This window comes from Prionailurus bengalensis, chromosome C1 (genome assembly GCF_016509475.1).
Source record: "Prionailurus bengalensis isolate Pbe53 chromosome C1, Fcat_Pben_1.1_paternal_pri, whole genome shotgun sequence".
Lineage (NCBI taxonomy): Eukaryota > Metazoa > Chordata > Mammalia > Carnivora > Felidae > Prionailurus > Prionailurus bengalensis.
In genome coordinates this window covers 222,383,745-222,406,293 of record NC_057345.1, presented here as the reverse complement: position 1 = coordinate 222,406,293, position 22,549 = coordinate 222,383,745, and the positions used below count along the sequence as shown (strand labels likewise).

At 47.3% G+C, this 22,549-nt stretch overlaps 2 protein-coding genes across 12 annotated transcripts in view; both read right to left on the bottom strand.

Moving 5' to 3' along the window:
* The window catches only part of FARP2 (FERM, ARH/RhoGEF and pleckstrin domain protein 2), a 108,216-nt gene extending 93,423 nt beyond the window's left edge, over nt 1-14,793 (bottom strand). For all 6 annotated transcript variants that reach the window (XR_006296978.1, XM_043578429.1, XM_043578431.1 and 3 more), the window contains exon 1: nt 14,689-14,793. The gene's annotated coding sequence lies outside the window, so the exon portion shown is untranslated. The remainder of the gene's footprint in view (nt 1-14,688) is intronic.
* A 1,862-nt stretch (nt 14,794-16,655) lies between these two features.
* The window catches only part of SEPTIN2 (septin 2), a 35,315-nt gene continuing 29,421 nt past the window's right edge, over nt 16,656-22,549 (bottom strand). For all 6 annotated transcript variants that reach the window (XM_043578426.1, XM_043578424.1, XM_043578423.1 and 3 more), the window contains 3 exons: nt 22,286-22,343; nt 20,845-20,947; nt 16,656-18,717 (listed from right to left, as the gene is read on the bottom strand). In XM_043578426.1, coding sequence (XP_043434361.1) covers nt 20,846-20,947; nt 22,286-22,343 — 160 coding nt within the window. In that variant the 3' untranslated portion in view covers nt 16,656-18,717; nt 20,845. The remainder of the gene's footprint in view (nt 18,718-20,844; nt 20,948-22,285; nt 22,344-22,549) is intronic.

Here is a 22,549-nt window from a genome sequence, read left to right as displayed (position 1 = left end):
GACCTCATCCAACAGTGGCCTGTGCCTTCGTCTGGCCGCCTGGAGTCCCCCGGTACATCCTCTGGGCTCCAGCAGCCCAGAGAGTTGCTGTGCTGATGGTACACTGTTAAATGACAGATGGTACATTTCAGCAAAGAGGAGCAGGTGCCACACAGCAAGTGCAGTGCACGACGGGCACCATTCAGTAGGCCACTCCCTGTGCTGGGTGAGGACAGCCAGGTGAGGACAGCCCAGGTTGGTCTGGGCCGGGTTCAGGCTTCCCAGTTTTGTAAGTGGTGTCTTACCAGGCTGGATGGAGGCCATCAGAGTAACATGAGGGCTGTGTGCCTGATGTGAGGGGCACTGGCCCCAGGCCAGGCCGTTCCCAGCACCACTTACCTGTTCTCACGATGTTCTTGCACCCGCTGCCCGCTAAGCAGACACCAGCACACAAGCGATGCCCTCCGCCCTTTCCAGTCCTCCATGGCATGCCATGGAAACTTCTCTAGCTTCAAGCTAGAAAGCTGAATAGGGTTAATCACGTCATTTTTTTTTTTTAATTTTTTTTTTTCAACGTTTATTTATTTTTGGGACAGAGAGAGACAGAGCATGAACGGGGGAGGGGCAGAGAGAGAGGGAGACACAGAATCGGAAACAGGCTCCAGGCTCTGAGCCATCAGCCCAGAGCCTGACGCGGGGCTCGAACTCACGGACCGCGAGATCGTGACCTGGCTGAAGTCGGATGCTTAACCGACTGCGCCACCCAGGCGCCCCAATCACGTCATTGTTTTTACAAAGAAAAAAGAGGCTGAGTATCAGCTAGAATCTAATAATACCAGCTTGCTTTCCTTTGTATTAATCTAGCTACTCTCTATTTATGACAAATTTACTTCTTAAATATGTGTATTTATGTTTGAAAGTCAACTTAAAGAAAAATCTTGATCAGTGAAGCATAGTATGACAAAAAACAAATTCGAGACGCTTACTCAAGAAAGAGCAGATGGGAATGCAAGCTGGTGCAGGCACTCTGGAAAACAGAATGGAGGTTCCTCAAAAAACTAAAAATAGAACTACCCTATGACCCAGCAATTGCACTACTAGGCATTTATCCACAGGATACAGGTGTGCTGTTTCGAAGGGACACGGGCACCCCCATGTTTATAGCAGCACTACTGACAAGAGCCAAAGTATGGAAAGAGCCCAAATGTCCATCGATGGATGAATGGATAAAGAAGATGTGGTATACATATACAATGAAGTTCTACTCCGTAATCAAAAAGAATGAAACCTTGCCATTTGCAACTACGTGGATGGAACTAGAGGGTATTATGCTAAGTGAAATTAGTCAGTCAGAGAAAGACAAAAATCATATAGCTTCACTCATATGAGGACTTTAAGACACAGAACAGATGAACGTAAGGGAAGGGAAGCAAGAATAATATAAAAACGGAGAGGGACAAAACAGAAGAGACTCTTAAATACGGAGAACAAACAGGGTTACTGGAGGGGTTGTGGGAGGGGGGATGGGCTCAATGGGGAAGGGGCACTAAGGAATCTACTCGTGAAATCATTGTTGCACTAGATGCTAACTAATTAGGATGTGAATTTAAAAAAATAAAAAAGTAAATTAAAAAAAGAAAGAAAGAGTGGAGCTGCTGGGAAAACTACCTCACTCCCTTACCTCTGACAAGCATTCTACTAATGTGCGGTAAATTTCTTAGAGAATTAATCTAAATTTCCGGTCCATTCCCTCATGTGCCAACCTAACTGTTGGCTCCCCTGGCCCTTTCATCCGTTCCATGCTTACTTTGTTATCAAGAAGAACCATTTCATGAATGTTTTGTCTCTTGAATTAAGTTTAAAAACTTCTCAGTCACCCGCTGAGCCACCTCTACCACACACTTAAACCCTCCCCAGCAAAGACAAGGTCTCCAGCCCACGTGGGCAAGAACTTCCACACACGTGTGATCTGTCCAACAAGCAGGCAAAGCACAAGAAAGCTAAAACCTCCCGGGACAGTGAACCAAGAACGGTATGAGCAAAGTGACAAGGTGGTGTCACTTTGCCAAATACACCTCCCGCCCCCACTCTTGCACAAGGACGGGCTGCCTCTCGTGGACAGGCACAGGTCTGGTTCAGGTTAGCAGTTACCCACCATATTCGAATCCCCTCTCCGGGTTGTATGCACCCTGACAGCAGGAACTAAATTCTTACTGTGAATGTTTGCTAAGTATTTATTTAATTCACAGCAGTGTCATCAAGGAACATGAACTGCCTCGTCAGGCAATGCACCATACAGGCCTGAGCAGCGAAAGACAGACTATGGTCACAAACAGAAAACACTGGAAAATCACTAATATTCATGCCACTAATATTAAATGTGGGATGAGATTCTGAGAACCAGAAGGATGAGCTTTTTCAATTTCACCGATGTGAGTAGTTAATGCAAAATTGATGGGATGTGAACAAAGAAGACACCACCTGTAAGGCGTCTCTAATGTGCACACAGAGGAGAACAAGTTCTTGGTTAGTTCACAGCATTTACTGACCCTGAGGCACTGAGAGCAGGTCCTTCTGAGAAACTATGGGCCGTTTAATCCTGGGCACCAAAGTGATCCTTCCCTTTTTAAGCTACTGTTCTGAAAATTTCTGTACAACCAAAACATATTTTAACAAGTCACCTATTTATTCCATTATATATTCTCATGTAGACTTTTTCTTTTTTAAATTTTTTAAATGTTTATTCTTGAGAGAGAGAGAGGTGGGGAGAGAGAGAGACAGAGCAGGAACAGGAGAAGGGCAGAGCAACAGAGGGACACAGAATCTGAAGCAGGCTTCCAGGCTCTGAGCTGTCAGCACAGAGCCCAATGTGGGGCTCAAACTCATGAGCTGTGAGATTATGACCTGAGCTGAAGTCGGACGCTTAACTGATTAAGCCACCCAGGGTTTCCTGATATAGATTTTTTTCTTAATAATTTTAGATGGAAAAAATTTCTTCAGATTATCTTCTACTCATTATAATAAGAGAGTCTTGTCTAGACACATACTTCTAAAACAAAACAGGCAAGACTCACCCCCAGTGTGCTGAGGGGCACATCAGGGTGGGCACGCTGTAAGAAGAGTGTGCAAGGAGATTCGTACTAGAAAACTCGCAGTGGTCCATCTTGGTGGGAGGGCTTCTGTCTCCAGGATAAGGTTTCAGAAGGGCCCTCTGGCATGGTCAGCATGGTTACGTCACTTGGTTAGACCATGTTCACTTTATAATCATTAAGCCATGTACTCGATTTATGTGGTTTTTCTAGATCTTTATTTATATAATAAATAAATTAAAAACAGCATTACTTTTAACATTATTTCATCTTTTCTAAGAACAAAAGACCACTTCTTGGTCCACAAGAGATCTGTGCAGGTCTGCATGCCTTTTGAGCAGCAAATGGACATCCTAGTTATTTTCATCTAGTCCAAAGACCTCAATGTAGCTTAAGCTAAGACTCGGGGTCATCAGACACTCTTGTTGTGGAAGGTCATTGAGGAAATGGCCCCGAAGTACCCTACTGCTTATGTTCTAAAGAAAAATACAGTTGCTATCACATAACGGTATGTGGCATAAATTACACGTTTAATATTTACTTGGCTTCAAAGTTTAAGAAATCTTAGAAAATGAGGAACTTAACAGAAAACGGGTACAGAACCCCGATGCTGCCCTCAGAGACTACCCATCTGCCCCAGAACGAACGGCGTAACCGGACCCCTGCAGAAACGCGAGGCCACTCTTTCAGCAGTCACATGCCCCGCCCACTGCCTCCTCCAGCTGACCGCGGGAGAAAACGAAAGGAAAAACGTATGTGCTGAATGAATCTGTTTTACATCAATTACGACCTAACAGAAATTACTTTGTTTTGCCTTGTGTGCTTCTAAATAAACATTTAAAGGGCAAGAGTATGCAAGACAGATGAGAAACACAGCAAGGCCACGTGAGCTGTTCTTCGGTCCTGGGAGCCCTAAATGTTAGATGTTAGCCCCTGCTCACTTCTCCTGCTTCCAGAGAGCCTCCCAGAAATCCAGAGGGAAGCAGTGGTGTGAAGAACCAAGGCCCTACACGGGCTCCAGATTTTGTCATCCTCCTCCATGAATGAAATGCTCTGCAGATTTCATTCCTAAAAATATTTCTGGTAGCTGGACACAATTTCCACTACTGACGTTTAGCACTACCTACTAGAAAACTCCGTTCCTACCTACATATTTTCATTTAATAAAAAATTTTTTTAATGTTTTTTTAATTTATTTTTGAGAGAGAGAGAGAGAGGAGAGAGAGAGAGAGAGAGAGAGAGAGAGAGAGAGAGAACGCGCGCGCATGAGTAGGGGAGGGGCAGAGAGAGATGGAAACAGAATCCAAAGCAGGCTCCAGGCTCTGAGTTGTCAGCACAGAGCCTGACGTGGGGCTCAAACTCACAAATTGTGAGATCATGACCTGAGCTGAAGTCGGCTGCTTAACTGAGTCACCCAGGCACCCCTAAAATTTTTTTAATTTTCATTTTGAGAGAGACAGAGAGACAACAAGCGAGTGGGAGATGGGGGGGAGAGAGAGAGAGAGAATTCTGAGAAAAACTTTAAAAACCACCTTGTGATATATTTCTATCTCAAAGTTGGAAAAATTCAGCTCAAAAGTCTGTCCATTTGGGCACCTGAGTGGCTTAGTCAGTTAAGTGTCCAACTGATCAGATCTCATAGTTCGTGAGATTGAGCCCTGCATCCGGCTCTGTGTTGACAGCGTGGAGCCTGCTTAGGATTCTCTGTCTCTTTCTGTGCCCCTCCCCCACTTGTGCCCTCTCTTCCTCAAAATAAACAAAAAGTCTATCCAAGCTTTGGGTGATGACATGTCAATGCGGGTTGTAGCAGATGTGCTACTCTGTGTGTGTGGGGGGGGGGGGGGCGGGGGCTGATGGTGGGAAAGGCGTAAGAGGGACAGGGCATTTGGATATCTCTGTATGCAACTTGACTTTGATGTGAACTCAACACTGCTCTAAAACATAAAGCCTATTTAAAAAAAAAAAAAAGTCTGCCACAGAACACATAACTCAGAAATGACTGGGCCAGGACCTAAGCCCGGCCTGGACCTGGCCACTAAGCCGCCTTGCTGTCTACTGGAAAATGAGCACATGGCTCCCCAGACAAAAGCACCCACTGGTCATGGTCCACAATAAAGGGAATTGCTTAAAAATTCTGTTACGCAAAAGATCTCCTTGGTTGCCTCTTCCACCCTCCTTGGTTGCCTCTTTCAGGAGGATCATAAAACCTAAGTGTATACTGACCAATTAAGGAAGCAGAACATGGCACTCACTTCGACGACATCTTTCTAACACACCTAGAGCGTATACGACAGCGCTGGCAAGAACGCTCGTTGCTGACAATGTTCAGATGGAGTCCTCACCTGGCTCCTGGGCCCTGGACTACATCACCTCTTCACTACAGCACAGCAAGAGGTAGGCCCATTTATTCCCTAATAAGCATGACTAGTATTTTTTTTAGAACAAGCAACTAAACAATTCAATTGGTATAAGGAATCAGAGAGAAAAATGTCAGAACATGCGCCGTAAGGCAACGCCTCAAAGAGCTGACAAGAAACAGCTGGCCAGATGGAGGGCAGGCAGGGCATCCGCATGCATGGGCACGTGTACTGGTGGCACAAACACACCCACCTCCTCCAATCAAAAGGTTGATTCTCCACCCTTTTTTCCTTTGGTATGAAGCTGCCCAATTTAACACCAAAATCTTCACGGACAAAAGCAAGGTCTTTATGGTTCTCTAGCATGAACAAGAGAGTTGGAATAGAAACATGTGCATTTGCTTGTCTTCAAACAACAATGGAAGGACAAACCCAAACGTACTGACAGTGGCTGCCCATGGGATGGAATGCACCCGGAATACAGCACTGGAAACCTCTTCTTCCAGTGCACAAGGTTTCCATGGGTTGACTTGGGAACCTCCCGAATGTTTTACATACTTAGAAAGCAAAATGAAATCAGTGTTTTAGAAAAGCCCCCAAACTCAAAAATGAAATAAATGATCCTCACTGTACATTCAGACAGCAGCTAAACTACAAAAGGAATTACTTCAAGTGACTTTCAAACTCAGTAACCTCATTACCCATCACTAGTGAAATAACATCCTAAAGATTAAAGACTACAAGTAAAACCACAATGTGGCATATTCTACAAGAAAAACAATCTCATTTCTTCAATAAATGGCAAAGAAAAAAACCAAGCAAGCAAGCAAGCAGGCAGGCAAGCAAGCAAGCAACCGGGTGGGAGGAAGGTGATAGACACTGTTAAAAGATATTATCTGTCAAATGCTCCCCATGGACCTTCTTTGAATCCTGAATCAAGTATTTGTGGAACAATCAGGGAAATCTGAGCACTTCCTTCAAATTAGGTGATTTAACAAGTACCACTAATTTCCTAGATGTTTTAATGGTATTGTGTATATACGAAGGTGGAAGACACCCTATCTCTTAGAGATACATAACTATTTTTGGATAGTGGAATAATACCTAGGATTTACATTAAAATAATCCACTGAGGTGGGGGTCAAGAAGATAATAGTCCCTCCCCCCCCAAAAAAACCCCAAATTATTGCCCATATGTTAATCATTGGAGCTGTTTTTGATATATGCACTTTTGTGGATGTTTGGAATTTTCTACGAGTTAAAAAAAAAGAACAAATGAAAGAACAAACAACAGATCTGGCGACAATTTTCAGCGTACATTAAGGATCCAGAAAACCGCTGGAACAGTTCACAGGTGAGAGGGCGAGTGTGTGTACACCATGAAATGCTGGCCCAGCCCCTTATTTTCCATAGGAAACAGCAGCCTGAGAATGGAGCCGCTTGCTGAAGGCCACAGATCCAACCTGTGTAGACAGGACTAAGGCCCAGTGTCCTGACTCCCAGTCCAACACAATATAATGCAAATTCTTCAAGTTTAAAGGACAAAACAATTTGACTTTAAAAATTGTACATCCAGGGGCGCTTGGGTGGCTCAGTCAGTTGAGTATCCAACTCTTGATTGGCTCAGGTTGTGATCTCATGGTTTGTGGATTCGAGCCCTGCCTCGGACTCTGCACTGAGCACGGAGCCTGCTTGGGATTTCCCCTCTCTCTCAAATAAATAAATAAGCGTTTAAAATATTGCACATCCATGCATCATACGTTCACTGTCATTTGTTAACTCTGTAACTCCATTTTACGTCAGTTATTGTATTTTCAGTTCTAAAATTCCTACTTGTTTTTCCTTTACATCTTTTTTTTTAAGTTCACTTTCTACCTTTCCATTTGTTTCAAGAATACCCTTGCTTCTCAGGACATTTTAGTAACAGTTGTTTTCAAGTGCGTTTCAGCTTTTTATCGCAGCCTTTAACAGTTGAGCAGCTTAAATAAGAGCCTTTTATTGTGTCAGTCTCTGTGGATCTGAAGTCTGGGTACAATGTACACCCGCAGAGCACTCTGCTGAAGGTCTCACAAGGTCTGCACAAGGGGACAGCTGGTGTGGGGTCTGAGACGGAAGAATGCATTTCCGGGCCCGCTCAGCTGTCTGGGTAGAGAACTGAGACCCCTGTCCTTGCTGGCACTGAGCTGCTGTACCATCGCATATTCCTAGAAGTAACATCAGGAGGTGAAGGTCACGGGAGCCAAAATTCTGCCAAAGTCTCTGTCGGAGACCTGCAACATTCGTATCACCTTGGTTTGTGCCTGTCTTGTGTCTTCTGAGGGGATATTTTCCCGATTCTGTGTATGCTATGTAATTTTGGATAGGATTGTGGACTTTTGGAGCCCCGGATTGTGGCCATTTTTAATACTGTGTGCACTTGGGGTATTTCTGCTTTAGTAGACACAGGTCTGCTTGGGATCAGGCCGCAGGCTGTGGTCTCAGCGTCAGTTCCATGTTCAGAGGCTCCATCCTCCTTGTGTGCCATCATCCAGAGGCCAGCTTGGTTCCCAGGCCGTGGCTTACCTCTTAGTTGAGTTCCCAAAGCCTCTGGCAAGTTCTTCGGGGTCAGACTCATACGTGCCCAGCTCAGCGTTGAGGCCATAAGTTCAAAGCAATTTCAGGGGTCACTTTCTTGAACTCTTCCCTCTCCCAAGTCTCCCTGGTATACTTTCCAGCTGCCTGGAGCTCCCCTTCTCAGTCCTTCAGCCAGAAACCTGGGGCTTTAGTTACTGGCTCCGCTGTGCACTTCCTGTGCCTGCACCCTTGCCTGGGAGAAAACAGCAATGGGGGTTTCTGGACTCCCTCAGAGTTTTAGGTGTCTGCAGGTTCCAGAACCACAGCCTGACTGGCGGACAGGGGAGAGGGGAGGAAACCAGCAGCTTTCTCCCATTCTCTCCTACAGCACTTTCTGTTTGCATCTGGTGCCCACCTCTGGGTTTCAGATACTCTGAGACCAGGCTGCGGAATCCTGGAGGAAAAATAGGAAACTCTTTACTGGTGCAGTAGTTCTTCAAATTCTGGCCTTGGTTCCCAATCCTCCTGTCACCATTGACTTGTCAGAGTCCTCAAACACCAGTTCCCTGCAGCTGTCCAGGCTTTATAGCCACAGGCAGTGGGAGAGCCAGGGTGGAGCATGCTTAGTCCATTGTCCAGGAGCCAGACTTGATATCCATGCATTTTAAAAATGGTTATGGTGGTTATCTTTGGGAGAGAAATAAGGTTGATTTTTATTTCTTTTTCCAACGTTCTAAATTTTCAAATTGCCTCCAGTGATATGTATACATTACTTTTAAATGAGATGGCTTTTCTGCAGATTACTGCACAAGTACTACCTGCTTTAGGAGTCTTAAGTGGTAGGGGTACCTATGGTATGTCACCGCTCACCTTCCAAGAGAAAGATGCAATAGCTATTATCTCTAGTCTAGGAAGTGTACTTGTTCTTCTAAAACAGTTCAGTAAAATTAAAAAAAATAATAAAGTTTATTTATTTTGGGGAGGGGGGCAGAGAGAGAGAGAGAGGGAGAGAGAGAGAATCCCAAGCAGGCTCTGCACTGTCAGTGCAGAGCCAGATGTGGGGCTCGATCCTATGAATCATGAGATCATGACCTGAGCTGAAATCAGGAGTCGGATGGATGCTTCACTGACTGGGCCACCCAGGTGCCCCTGAAATAAAAATATCTTTAAGCACTCCCTGGAATCGATTTCTTGTTCAGGTACTGAGACTTGTTCCCCCAACATGCATCTTATCAACTACTATCAAAAGCGTTTAGGGCTTTCATTATGAAGGAGGCAAGAGTTACTAAAGCCTAGTAATTGAAACAACTTGTAAAATTCCCTAGTGTTGCTTCTTCCTTCTCAAACACACTTCCACTGGGTGCTAGAAGGTGCGCTGAGCACCCTCAACCCTCGTGCCTCTATCGTGTTATCTGGCATCAAGCACAGGGACACAACTGCCCTTGCAAAAGCCTGATACCTCTAAGGCTGTTCTGCCTCTGGTTTGGCCCCCCCCACATGCACTGGCCCCTTCCAAGGTCCTAGGACAGGCCCTATGCAAAGTGCGCCTATGGTTGTAGCCTTCTGTAAAATTCACAGAGCACATTCTGATTGCAATCAACTTAGGCTGCTGCCGCTTTCCACTACAACCTTGTTCCTTTTACGTCAGGCAGCTCAGTAGGGGCTGCTGGCATTTTGGGGATGCAGCTCAGGGCACAAGGAGCTGGAGACACATTTAGCTTGGATTTGGTGGGATACGTGTATGTTTGCAGTTACTTCTTGTACACTTACCACCTGCCATCTCAGTGCAGGTAGGGTTTCTGGGAACACTGGCGTCACCCACTACGCCTGCCCACCAGGGGCACATGAGACAAAGGTGCAGGGCTGGGGGCCCGAGGCCATCTGTACACATCTGATGATGCCCAGCACTGGCGGTGCATGGGCTATGGGAAAGAAACGAGGTTTGAAATAAGGGGAGCCAGATGCTCACCTGTGGGAAAATTATCGTCACACATGTTAAACTGTAAGTAGATAAAACTGACGTTCTTGTTTGTCAGAAAAATAAGTGTTAATGTAGTAGGTCTATCAACATAGCACAGATTATTTTTTACTTTTTGAATGGAATTGTACAGAATTGAATTTATCAGAACTCCTGCTTTTCTGAGACACACACCTATAGCTGTACTAGAAACAGCAAACATATACTGTCCATAGGTGTAACCATGTTTTATGCATCCTATCGATAAATATTTTTGATCACTTGTGTGAGAGGGATCATTGAGTTCTTTCTATTCTCTATCACATGAAGAGACAATTAAAAAACACATATGCTACTTTTGAACAAATATGCCATTTAGTGATGTTATTCTCAGCTTTTTTGAATCTGTACCTTTTTCTTATTCTACATAAATATTCACTTAAGCTTCAGGCCACATAAAACTTGGCATCTGCCCTTGCCCCAAATGAAATCTGAAATTTGATTTATTCAAACGTACTGAGCACGTGCTCAGTATCAAGAGAATCTAAGTCTGTAAGAACATGGGAGTTTTTTTTTTAAGTTTTTTATTTTTAATGTTAATTTATTTTTGTGAGAGAGAGAGAGCGTGAGTGGGTGTGGGGCACAGACAGAGGAGACAGAATCCAAAGCAGGCTCCGGGCTCTTAGGTATCAGCACAGAGCCCGATGTGGGGCTCAAACTCTCAGAGCTCAAGATCATGACCTAAGTTGAAGTTGGACACTCAACTGACTGAGTCCCCCAGGTGTCCCTATAAGGACATGGGAGTTTATGAGACAGCCCCTCCCTATTACAGCAGGAGAAGATGGTGTGTTAAATGGTGGTGGGCACCACAGAAAAAGTAAAGCAAGGCTGGCAGACAGGAATTTGGTGTCTGCAAGAGAGGGAGAAGCCCTCCGCAGGAGGGCATCTGCATCAGGCCAAAAGAAGGTTCTGGAACACACTCCAACGCCACAGTGTCCCAAGGGATGGCCACTGCTAGGCCCACATCATCTTATTTAATCCTCACAATCCCCATCACACAGATCGAGGAACTCAGGCTCAGAAAGGTTAGTGACTTGCTGGTGGTTGTTCAGTTCCTCAAGTGGCACCAACCCTACCCTGATTCCACAGTGGATTATCTCCTCTTGGTTTATGTGACCCTGCAGGCCAAGCACAGGCCCACAAGATCTAAAGAGAACTCTGGGGGCGCCTGGGTGGCTCAGTTGGTTAAGCATCTGACTCTTGGTATTGGCTCAGGTCGTGATCTCATGAAGCCTGCTTGGAATTCTCTCTCTCCCTCTCTCTGCCCCTCCCCTGCTCATGTGCGCACTCTCACAGAATAACTACGCTTTATTTTATTTTTGTAAAATTTGTTAATGTTTTGTTTTTGAAACAGAGAGAGAGAGAGAGACAGAGACAGAGACAGAGGAGACGGACAAAGTGCGAGCAGGGGAGGGACAGAGAGAGAAGGAGACAGAATCTGAAGCAGGCTCCAGGCTCCGAGTTGTCAGCATCGAGCCTGACATGGGGCTCGAACCCACAAACCACGAGATCATAACTTAAGCTGAGGTCAGATGCTTAACTGACTGAGCCACCCAGGCGCCCCCAAATAAATACACTTTAAAAAAATAAGTAAATAAATTGTGGTATGATTATATTCCAGTTGACTGTAGATCACTTCACTAATTTACATTAAAAAAAATAAAATAAAAGCTCTGTAAGTGGCCAGTACCACCTCTCCACAACAGTAACCAGGAGCAGAAAATACAAGGTAAACCTAGGAAGAGGGTGCTTGCCTGACTCAGAGAGGCTTCCTGGGAGAAGTCAGGGCAGGGGCCCTGCAGGGGTCAGGACAAAGAACAATGCGGGTAGGTGTGGGGTCCTGAGGATGCCCGCAAGGGGCTGGGCCCTGAGGGATCTTGTGGGCCTACCGAGAGGTCTGGATGCAATCTTAGGTCTCCTTCTGCTCTGCAGCTGGGAGAGTCATCACTGCATCCTACAACGTTACAGTACCTTTCTGTTTCTTAAAAAGGCTATAAACTAAAACACCAGTTTGGCAGGGTAGAAATAATCCCATGACCCTAAAATAAAACTACATAGATCCCTAACATCCCTTTCCATCCTGGTCCACGTCTTCACATATTTTTACAACAGTATAATTGCTATGTACCCATGGTTCCACCTTTTTAGTGAAGGCATGTTTTTGAACCGATTTCCATAAATCAAAGGTTCACATTTTGTCTGGAGAGAAGGTTCGCATTTTGTCAGGATTCCCAGACAATTCCCAGGATTCACAGCTCACTAGCTGTGGAGAACTGTACCATCCCGACATGCAGGATTTGTGTATCAGGGTTGGTTTTCAGAACTGGGATCACAAAATGAAAATCTTTAGCACATACCGCTAACTGCTCCCCAAAAAGATCAAACCGATTTATAGAATCACCACCAAAGTAACCAATCCCAGAAACCCACAAGAGTGGGCTTTACCATATTAAGTTCTGTGTAATCCTCACTTCTTTGACTCCCTGTTGCCAAGGTAAAACCTGGAGTGGACAAATATACTATAGTCCAGTGACCCTGTGGACACCCAGATTTCAGACCACGACGCAAGAGCCCTCAGATCAACACTCAACTTTACAGTGGGGCTTCCCTGAATGCCTACTGCCACTGCTGCGTGTAGGAGGCTGGCCACCCACCGAGTGAAAGGGGCAGCTGGTGAGCTGATGAGAAAGTGGGTGAAGGAAAAACAGGAACAAAACGGAACAGGTAAGCAGCAGTAAGTTACTGTCTGACTACAGAGGGGGTGCCGAGGTGACCAGAGGCCAGTGTGTGGACAGAAGGGATTACCCACGTGTCCATCTTTGCTTTGCCAATCGGTTCCTATCTTTCCCCCCAAGGCAGTATAACTCTGCTTAAATACTGCCTACTTCTCGGGGCGCCTGGGTGGCTCAGTGGGATAAGTGCCCGACTTCGGCCCAGGTCACGATCTCACGGTTCATGGGTCCGAGCACCGTGTTGAGCTCTGCGGGGACAGCTCTGAGCCTGGAGCCTGCTTGGATTCTGTGTCTCCCTCTCTCTCTCTGCCCCACCTCTACTTGCTCCCTATCTCTCAAAATAATAAATACAACATAGACAAAAAATTAAAAAAAATACTGCCTACCTCGCTCTACTCTCTACTCAGATTATTCTTCCACCTGATAGTATAATGGCTGACGTCACTTAAGCGCCTGCTGTGTGCCAGACATCTCACACATGGCCCATGTATATACAGACACTTCGGTGTCACAACAACCATGTGCGGTAGCTAAGTTTTCACCCCCTTTTATCGATAAGGAGCAAAGACAAATGAATAGATCACATAAACTGGGGAATGACTTAGTGCAGAAGGACCCTGGAAACCTAGGAAAGGATGGCCATCATGTAAATGAGCCAGCAAACCTCCCCAGTTGAGGGAACTGCATGCAGCAGCATCTAGTCCAAACGGCTCAGGGCACACTCGCAGGAGAGAAGCTGCAACAAAGCTCGGAAGACGCACGGCCAGGGTGTGATCCTAAACCGGTCTCTCCACTTCCAGATGGGGCTGTGCGACCTGGCCACGTCTCCACCTCGGGGTTTGAGACAACCAAGTACGATGACCAGCCGGGAGCACTTCACGACTCTTCGCACCAAATTCTCTTCGCGCACAGGGGCTCGCACGAATCTCAACAAACCGCAGATGCGGGAAATTAAAATTACATTTGAGCTACGAGTAAAGTTACTCCATGCCTGTCTGCCTGCCTCAGTGTCTTCTACAGTCTCTCTGGCAGAGAGAAAATCCGAGTTGTCTGCTGGTACGTCGTCTACACACAACCAACACCCGAACCCAATGCCACCAGATGGTTATCAAACGTTTCCACAGGGGTCCGACCAAACCCATCTCATGGAAACAAAACAAACGAAGAAAGAAAAACCACCCTTTAAAGACTTAGCCCTGGGTCTTAAATCTTCCCATCGGCTCTTTATAGGACGTACTGGCGTTATTTCCTTCAGCACAAGAGTAAATTTCTGTTCTCCGCAGCCATTCCTGACCAGCACACCAAAGGCCCCTGGAGGCTGTGGACACCAGCACAAGTGGAAAAAGTGCTGGCGCGATACGCTGGGCCGTATCCGGGCCCCAGTTTTCCTTTAGATGCCTTCCCAAGGCCTTGGGGAACGTTTCTAAACCTTAGTGGACTAAAAGCATGAACACCCGACACCTAGTTAACCACCTTTAGGATACCATTTAAAGGCCAAGAAGGGTGTGGTCACAACCAGCATGAGCTTCCACCTGTGGCTCTGCGCGGGCCTCCACGCGAGACGCTCCCTGGGCCACCTCCAGGGCCTCCACGCAAGGCTCTCCCCAGGGTCCCTGGGTCCCCACGCGGGACCTTCCCCGGGTCTTTACGCAAACCCTCTCCGGCCCGCCCCCGGGCCCCCACGCGGGACCTCCGCGGCCCGCCCCCGGGCCTCCCGCGTCCAGGCCGCCAGCGGGCAGGCTCCGCACCCTCGGGGCCTCCTCGCGCGGGGCCCGCCGCCCTGGAAGGCCTCCCGAGCCCGGGCTTGACTCCGCTGGTGGACCGCCGTCCTGAGGCGGCTCCTGAGGCGCCGGGCCGCCGCGGGCCTCAGCGCCAGCTCGGCCTCGGCTCCCTGCCCTGGCCCGCGAAACCGCGGCCCCGCCCGCCCGCGGGCCCTTGTGCTCGCGGCCCTGCGTCCTCACCCGCCGGCCCGGCCCGCGCCGTCGTCCGTAGCGGACTCCAGGTCTCGGCAGCTCCGCCCGCCCGCGACCGCCGCGCCAGACTGCCAGCCAGCCGCCTCCACGGCGCACGCCCCGCCCCGCGCCGCGAGCCCCGCTGGGGCCCGCCCCCGCCTCCGCGGACGCGCCGTCGATTGGGCTGCGGACCTTTGGGGCGGGGCCTCCACGGCCCGCGGCCTGGAAGTGCGGCACAGAGTTCTGATTGGTGAACGAACGGGGAGGAGGCGGAGCTAAATCGACAGGCGGAGTCGAATGCAAATCAGCGGAGATTCGCCTAGGCGGACGGTGCTCGGTCCTGGGGGGCTGGGGGTTGGGGGGGGCTCGGCTCGGCAGGCGGGCCTCAGCCTGGGGCGGGGCTCTGAACCCGCGGCTGGGCCCCGGCGGCTCGCCGGGTCGGGGGCGGTTCTGGGCGCGGCTCCTCTCCTCCCGGCTCCAGCCCAGCCCGCCTGCATTCCTCCTGGGGCTACCCGGACCATGGCCTAAGGGCACTGACTGCTGAACAGTGATGTGCTGCGGTGGGCAAGGGAAGGCGGCCCACGTCCTCTCAGCCTTGTGGTTCCCCCTTTAGCTTCGCGACTACCACTCGGGAATGGAAATGTGACAGTACGTCTTGGGTCTCCCAGGCCCGCGACCAATAGGTGCACACACCCCTTCTTCTAGGGGTTCAGTGAACTCCTACGCATCCTTCAAGCCCTACCCAACTTGCCCTCAGCACCAGGTCCTGACACCCGACCTCCTGGGGCAGACCAGGAGTGCCACCAGCTGCTGTCAAGGAGATAAAGGTAGGATCAACTTGGGTTCGTTCTCAAGGGGACCCCCCACCCCCACAGTGTTTCACCTCCTGAGCTTAGCCAGACCCCTCAGGTTTCCTAGAGGTTCGAGGAACTGATGCTCCCCACAGGGCAGCCTCAGGGTCTGAGGCTCCGCAGAGACCCAGCTTGGCAGGCCATCCAGACAGATCTGTAGGGAGCGGCCCCTCCACCTCCTGGCCCCATGTCTCCCACCACTCCCTTGAGGCCTTTCCTCTAACCGGCCCCCAGCACCAAAATTGGAGTCCAGAGAACTGTCCTCACTGCCCCCAGGGTGGCACGTGTCTCAGGACTGGCCGCAGGGCAAGTGGGGGATGGGTGACTCCCCGGAGGCTGCAGGGCCTCTACTAGCGCCAAACAGGAGCGTACAGGCTGACCTAAGGGAAGGAAGTGGAGATGGTGTATCTTCTACCCTGGGGTCTGTGCAGGTGGTTCAGGAAGCACTAAAGGTCCTTGGGTGGTCAGTGGTGGAGGCAGCAAAGAGCATCCAGCCACCCAGATCAGGCCTGCAGTTCAGGTTCAAAGTTTCCTCTGTAAGTGGCCGTGTGTTCCTTATCCATCTCTTCTCACAGATATTTAGAACAGAAATGATTTCCTAGATCTAGTCCAGGCACCACTGGACTCCTAATAGTGCTGACTTTTATTTTTATTTTTTTTAACATTTATTTTTGAGAGAGAGAGAGAGAGAGAGAGAGAGAGAGCGCGCGCGCGCACGAGTGGGGGAGGGGCAGAGAGGGAGACACAAGAATCTGAAGCAGGCTCCAGGCCTTGAACTCATGAACTCAGGCCTTGAACTGATGCGGGCCTTGAACTCATGAACCGTGAGATCATGACCTGAACTGAAGTTGGATGTTGAACCGATCGAGCCCCCCAGCCACCCCGTAATAGTGCTGATTTTTAGCATACACTCACTATAGGTAGGTGAGCAGGTCACCCATAATTCCTTCCTTCCTAGTCTTTATGGCTCTTTCCCTCGGGCTGGGATCGCCAATACAAAAGGTAGGTACTGATATTACTGGTGCAAATAATTCTTCCTGATTTTGTACACAGATGTTTTGTAGGGCTTTGAACCTTTCCCAGAAGACATTACACCTTCATAAAGAACCAAAAATAACTATTCACTTCATAGCCAAACAATAGTGCTTTATTGATAAAAGGTTAGTTTCAATGGATACAAAACTGCTATGTAAAATAAGTTTTCAAAATACACTTCTATAGGTAAAGACTATCTCTTAGTAAAAGCAATTATCTATAGTGAAAGTATTTATTTAGAATTGGGCAGCACAACAAAAGGGGATTTAGAGGGGAGACAATGTAGGTCCACCTGCCCCCGCAGAAGCCTTATGGGATGGCAGCTGGCCCTAGTAGTCTTACTCAAGCAGACACAGGGCTTGCACTGACCACTTGCACATGTGCCCCCAGCTCCACCCTTTAAACAGCTTTCACTAGTGTAGTTCATGCCAAAATAACCCAAACAATTGGCCTTGCACGGACGCGCTCTTTAGAGCACTTTCCCCTGGTAAAAACTCGGTACAACGTGCCTAAACCTAACAGCTTGTGGCTACTCACCATTAAGTGACAGTGAAAAGGCAAAGTTGTTGACAACACCCGATTATTTTCCATAATACACCTTTGGAGTGAATATATTTTGACCATGTCACCATATTGTGTCTGGCCAAAACAAAAACTCTTCTCCTACTCAGAGGAAGCGATTTCTGCATCTTAACCCCTGTTGTTACAGCAAAATGAAAACACTGAAGCCACACCTGCCCCCTCCAGGTCTCCTTCCACCCTCTCTTTCTGGGAACTGCTTTCCCAATGTCAGTATAAATGTTGAAAACAGCATGCCGGGAGCATCGGCGCCCCTCGGAGCACATGACAGGGGGACACACTAGGAGGGAATGGAAGGGCCAAGGCCGCAGAGCACAGAAAACGGACCTGACTGGTGGCATCTACCAGTCAGATCGTGGTGCACATCTGAAATGTCTTTCAGTCTTACTCGGTACATGGGGAAATTGGTATTACACAGAATGATGGAAATGACAGTGGCTGAAAATGGACAACAGTCTGCACATTAAAAAAAAAAAAAAGATCTGCTATTTGGCTTTCAGAAAACCATTAAAAAAACTTCAAGGAAACAAAAGAAAAGCCAAATCAAGAAAACCTGGTAGGCACTGAGGCTTCATGGGGCCATGAGCCTCAGGGCCCATGACAGGTCTGGGGGTTCAGAGGCCTACCCACCAGAGGACCCCGATTTCCACTGCTCAGGCAGATCTTACTTGCAGTTACAGAAAACACATTAAAGTGCAGTACAAAAATATAAAAAAGTTGGTTTCTAAATGTATCAACTTACTAATTTTCCTTAAAAAGTAACTTTTTATGTTAGTTGAGTAAAAATCGTTTATTGGCTATGTGTGCGTTAAGAGTCATCACTGTAATATGAAAACTGGAGTTCATGGACACCTTCTGTCCACAGCAGAGTATAAACCAGTATCAGTGAAGAACACTACAAAACGTGGCTTGTGGCAGGTTCTCTGCAGAGCAGTTTAAAAAATGTAGCATCAGAATCCAGAGAATTCTTAAAATTTGCTCCTAATGGCCTGTTTTTAAAGGAGCTGAGTATGCACATGTCACATTAGATAATTCTATTGTTTCAAGTGGTGGAAAGGTGAATGTGCAGATGAATGAACAGTATCGAATTACAGCAGCAACACTGGTTTTAGGTGTTGTAAATGCCCTACTGCAGGCCAGCTCATCTTTCCAGATCACTTGCTGGGTCTACGTTGCCACCACCCAGGAACACTGCTGGCTCGATCTGAATGTTCTAGAAATGAATCAAGAGTGCTCCTCAACCATTAGTCAGTTAGGCCAGCCAAACCAAAGAAATTCAATGTTAACTACACATTCTAACTGACCCCGGAAATCAGTTCCAACATTAGTGGTTAGTTAAGGTGGAAGAGAGATAAAAATGAAAGGTTCACCTCACAAAATATGAAGTATAACAGAGCAACAAAATTACAAATGTTAAAAGTACTTCATACAAAACATCAAAAGTTTAAAAAAAAAATTAAATTCTCAGGCACAGGTGCTGTAAAATGTGGACGGGCACCCCGCCAATAATCTGTCGGAAACACGCAGCTGTGTTACTCATGCGGAATGTTTTCTTCATCTTGCAATGTGTTTTCTGGAAAAACAAAACACAACATGTTTAGATGGAAGCAGTGCGAAGCTCCTGCTAGGATCATCAACCACATTATTTTCTGTATCACAAAGGGCACAAATTGAGCAGAAGGCTGGCTCACGTGACCAGAGTTAACTAAATCAAAACAGCATTGATGAGGCTCTTGGGAACTTGGGAGTTACCACCAAACTGAAAAGTATACAAAAATATAAAGTGGCTGCATACACCTAAAGTAGAATTTTCCTGATTTCATAATTAAAGTTTTTAAAAGAAAAGCAAGGGGACGCCTGGGTGGCGCAGTCGGTTAAGCGTCCGACTTCAGCCAGGTCACGATCTCGCGGTCCGTGAGTTCGAGCCCTGCGTCAGGCTCTGGGCTGATGGCTCAGAGCCTGGAGCCTGTTTCCAATTCTGTGTCTCCCTCTCTCTCTGCCCCTCCCTCGTTCATGCTCTGTTTCTCTCTGTCCCAAAAATTAATAAACGTTGAAAAAAAAAATTTAAAAAAAAATAAAAGAAAAGCAGGAAAATCAGAGAAAATGAGCAAACATCGGTCACTCCCTCCTGCCTCAAATGAGCCCTCCCCATCAGAAGTCCTGTTTCCTGCTAATTCCCCAGCACTTCCCCATCAGGCACCAGACCTGCTCGCTCACGCACAATCAGCCTCCCAAGCCTGGGCGGTGCTGACATCTCCCCAGTGAGAGGCGCACAGGCAAATCACTGGAAACCCTGGCACGCGATCGGTGTCCACGGCAGTGCAGCGCAGACTCAGCACATGGCCTCGCGACTGCCGGGAGGTGTCGACAACCAACTCTGGGCTGCCGTTCAACCCCAAGTGGGGATATGTGGACACTCCCGTTCCAGTAACCGGGGACACCAAACAGGTGTATCTGTTTGCTTCACAACTGAAACCTTGCCCCACAAGCCGCAAGGGCAGGGCTTTGTTTTGGTGGCCAATGCTCCCAGGGTGAGCCTGCAGGGCCTCCTCTATCACGAGTGCGACTGCCACGGTGGACTCCTGACAGTGGGTAGACTCCTCCCAGCCTCCAGGTTCCTCGCTTTCTGTCTCATCAATCCTGCCCTATGTCAGTTAAGCTTCAGCTCACTTATGTCCCCACATCATCCCCCTCTTGTCATCAACACTCTCCTGCCTCTGCAATCAGGCCCCACCTGTAATGGACTCTGTACTTGCAGCACCCCCAGACCTGTGCCAGCGCTAAGCATCTCTCTTCCATGGAGCCTCTGCCTGACACCCACATAGCTGCTTCCTCCTCGGGCCTGTATTTGACTTAACCTCTCCCTCCTTCCTCTGGGAGGTGATGACAGCAGTTCCACAGACACCTGTCCACAGAATACAGGGGAACATTTGCCCTTTCCTGGTCCTGGGTCCCTGCTGTCTGCAGATTCCCTTCAAACAGGGAGGCGAGCGCACACCGGGCTAGACATCTACGAGATTCACTGATTACCACGGGGCGGAGCAGGGCTGCGGTGGGATCAGCAGTCTGGATCAAGGAACCCCTGGCCTACCTGGTATAATTCACCTTTTCACGTCACCTTTACCTTTGGTTTGCAAAAACTGTTTTTAATAACACTTTGAAATTCTCTTTGAAGAAATGTTTTCAACTGCAATAAATTTCCAATTGTATGACTAGTAAAGGTTATTAAAAAAATTTTCTTTAACGCTTTATTTATTTTTGACACTGAGTGTGAGTGGGGGGGGTGCAGAGAGAGAGAGGGAGACACAGTATGCAAAGCAGCTCCAGGCTCTGAGCTGTCAGTACAGAGCCCAACGTGGAGCTTGGATCCATGAACTGTGAGATCATGACCTAAGCCGAAGCTGGATGCCCAACTGACTAAGCCACCCAGGGCCCCCTAGCAAAGCTTATTTTAAAATATTTAACTTATTTTCGTTAATCACGTTTATCAGCTCAGAAAATATGGAAAATCTTTTCTACATTGGCAGGGGAGAAGGTTCCATCTTTCAGAGGCCACACTGTCTCCTTTAAGGCCGGTAATAAAGTTAAAGACAGAGCTTCAACACGCAAAACGTTAGAAAGACTTAAGGAGGAGGCGCCTGCCATTACATTTAGGTTGAGGTGTCTGGAACCACACGTGTCTTCTAGGCTTCACTGTTACCTTACACGTGGTGCCCGTGGGCCCCACCGTCACCGTCCCCGCCCTGCAGCTGCATTTGCATCTGCGCCTGCATCCTGGCGATCATCTCCTGCATGCGGCGGAGCTGTGGGCAAGGATGGGCAGACAGGTTATTGCTTCTCCAGGTCCGTTCTCCCTGGACATTCTTTAGAGGTGTTCTCGTGATTCCTAAAACTTCAACCTCCATGCTTTCCCAAAACATTATAGAGAATTTACAAAGAACTCCTACAGATCAGTAAAAGAACCAACAACTCAATAGAAAACCAAGCAAATGATAATATGCAATTCAAGCAAGAAACAGAAACGATCAATAAACACGAGAATTCGGTAAAGGCAAGAGGAGATATTCTTTAATCTAGAGGGTGGGAAAGAGGCTGCCACTTCAGGGTGGGGAGTGGGACTGGGCTCTTCTGGAAGGCATCAAGGCCCTAGCTGTTCCAGTGCTGAGTGGGCCTTCCCTGCCACCCTCATCAAATTTCATCATTACGGTCTCCACTGGTTTAGAAAGGCCTCCAGGCAAGCATTATAAAGTATCTACCTAAATTTTCTCCAGGTACCTTGTAGTCATTTTTTAACATTTAAGTATTTTAATCCATACTGAATTATTAGAGCCAAAGAAGTGAGTTTAATTTTGTTTCGAAAAGGCTTGCCTGTTTGAGGATTTCCTGGATATGCTTGAATTCCACAGCCCTAACAGAACCCACCTTTACCACAGACACTTGTTTAAATTTCAGACCTATTTCCAGCTGTGAATGTCATCAGCCCGTCAAGCCTGTGCCCCACTCTGGATTTCCACGAGCAGTGGAGCCAGCCCTCCTGGGTTAGTCTCCCTGACCCTCCTGTGCTCAGTCTTCAGATCAAACATCACAACTATGTCAGCAAGCTTCCCCCAGAAGAATTTCGCAAACCCCACCATTCTGCTGGAATGGAGTTCAGTTTAGAGAGCACTGATCTGTGCACTGAGCGTCCTACCTAAAGTGATGTGTCCATTTACACTTTGAAAATTGTTCTCGGTAGAGTTTTCTAGTTTCTTTTCTGTAGGAGTCCTACGTATTTCTTCTTAAGTTTTTGTTAATGGTTGTAAACGGCAGTCTCTTTGATTATCTTTTCAACTGGTTATTGTCCAGGTATAGGAAAGCTACTAAATTTTGAATATTACTAAATTATCAAATTTGCTAATAACCCTTAGTAACTAAAGTCACTAAATTCGCACTATTCCCCAATTTTTCCCACTAAATTGCTACTGGAGATCAGACGGTAACACGTGTAAAGCACTAATCTACAACACATACCGATGTACATGTAATAAAATAAATTAGTGACCTATGATGTATCCCTTAAGAGAGTAAGGAAAGAAAACTGTAATGATGTACGGATGCACGCTATAGGCCTTTAGACTTAACAGGAACCCTTTTCTACTTACCTCAGCTTCCTTCTCCAGCAGGATCTGGTCTTTATTCATGTCCTCATTGTCCACTTTTCTAAGAGTTGAACGAAATTACAATTTATCACATTGCAACTAATTTAGCTGGTTATTTCTGATGACAAATGTCCAAAGTAAAATTTCACTTTATGTTTTTGAGAAATGTTATCTATCTAAAATTACCCACATGCGTTATTTTTCTGATTAACGACATAAACAGGTAAGAAGACAATGTTGGAAAAATGCACATCGTGAAATGGTAAA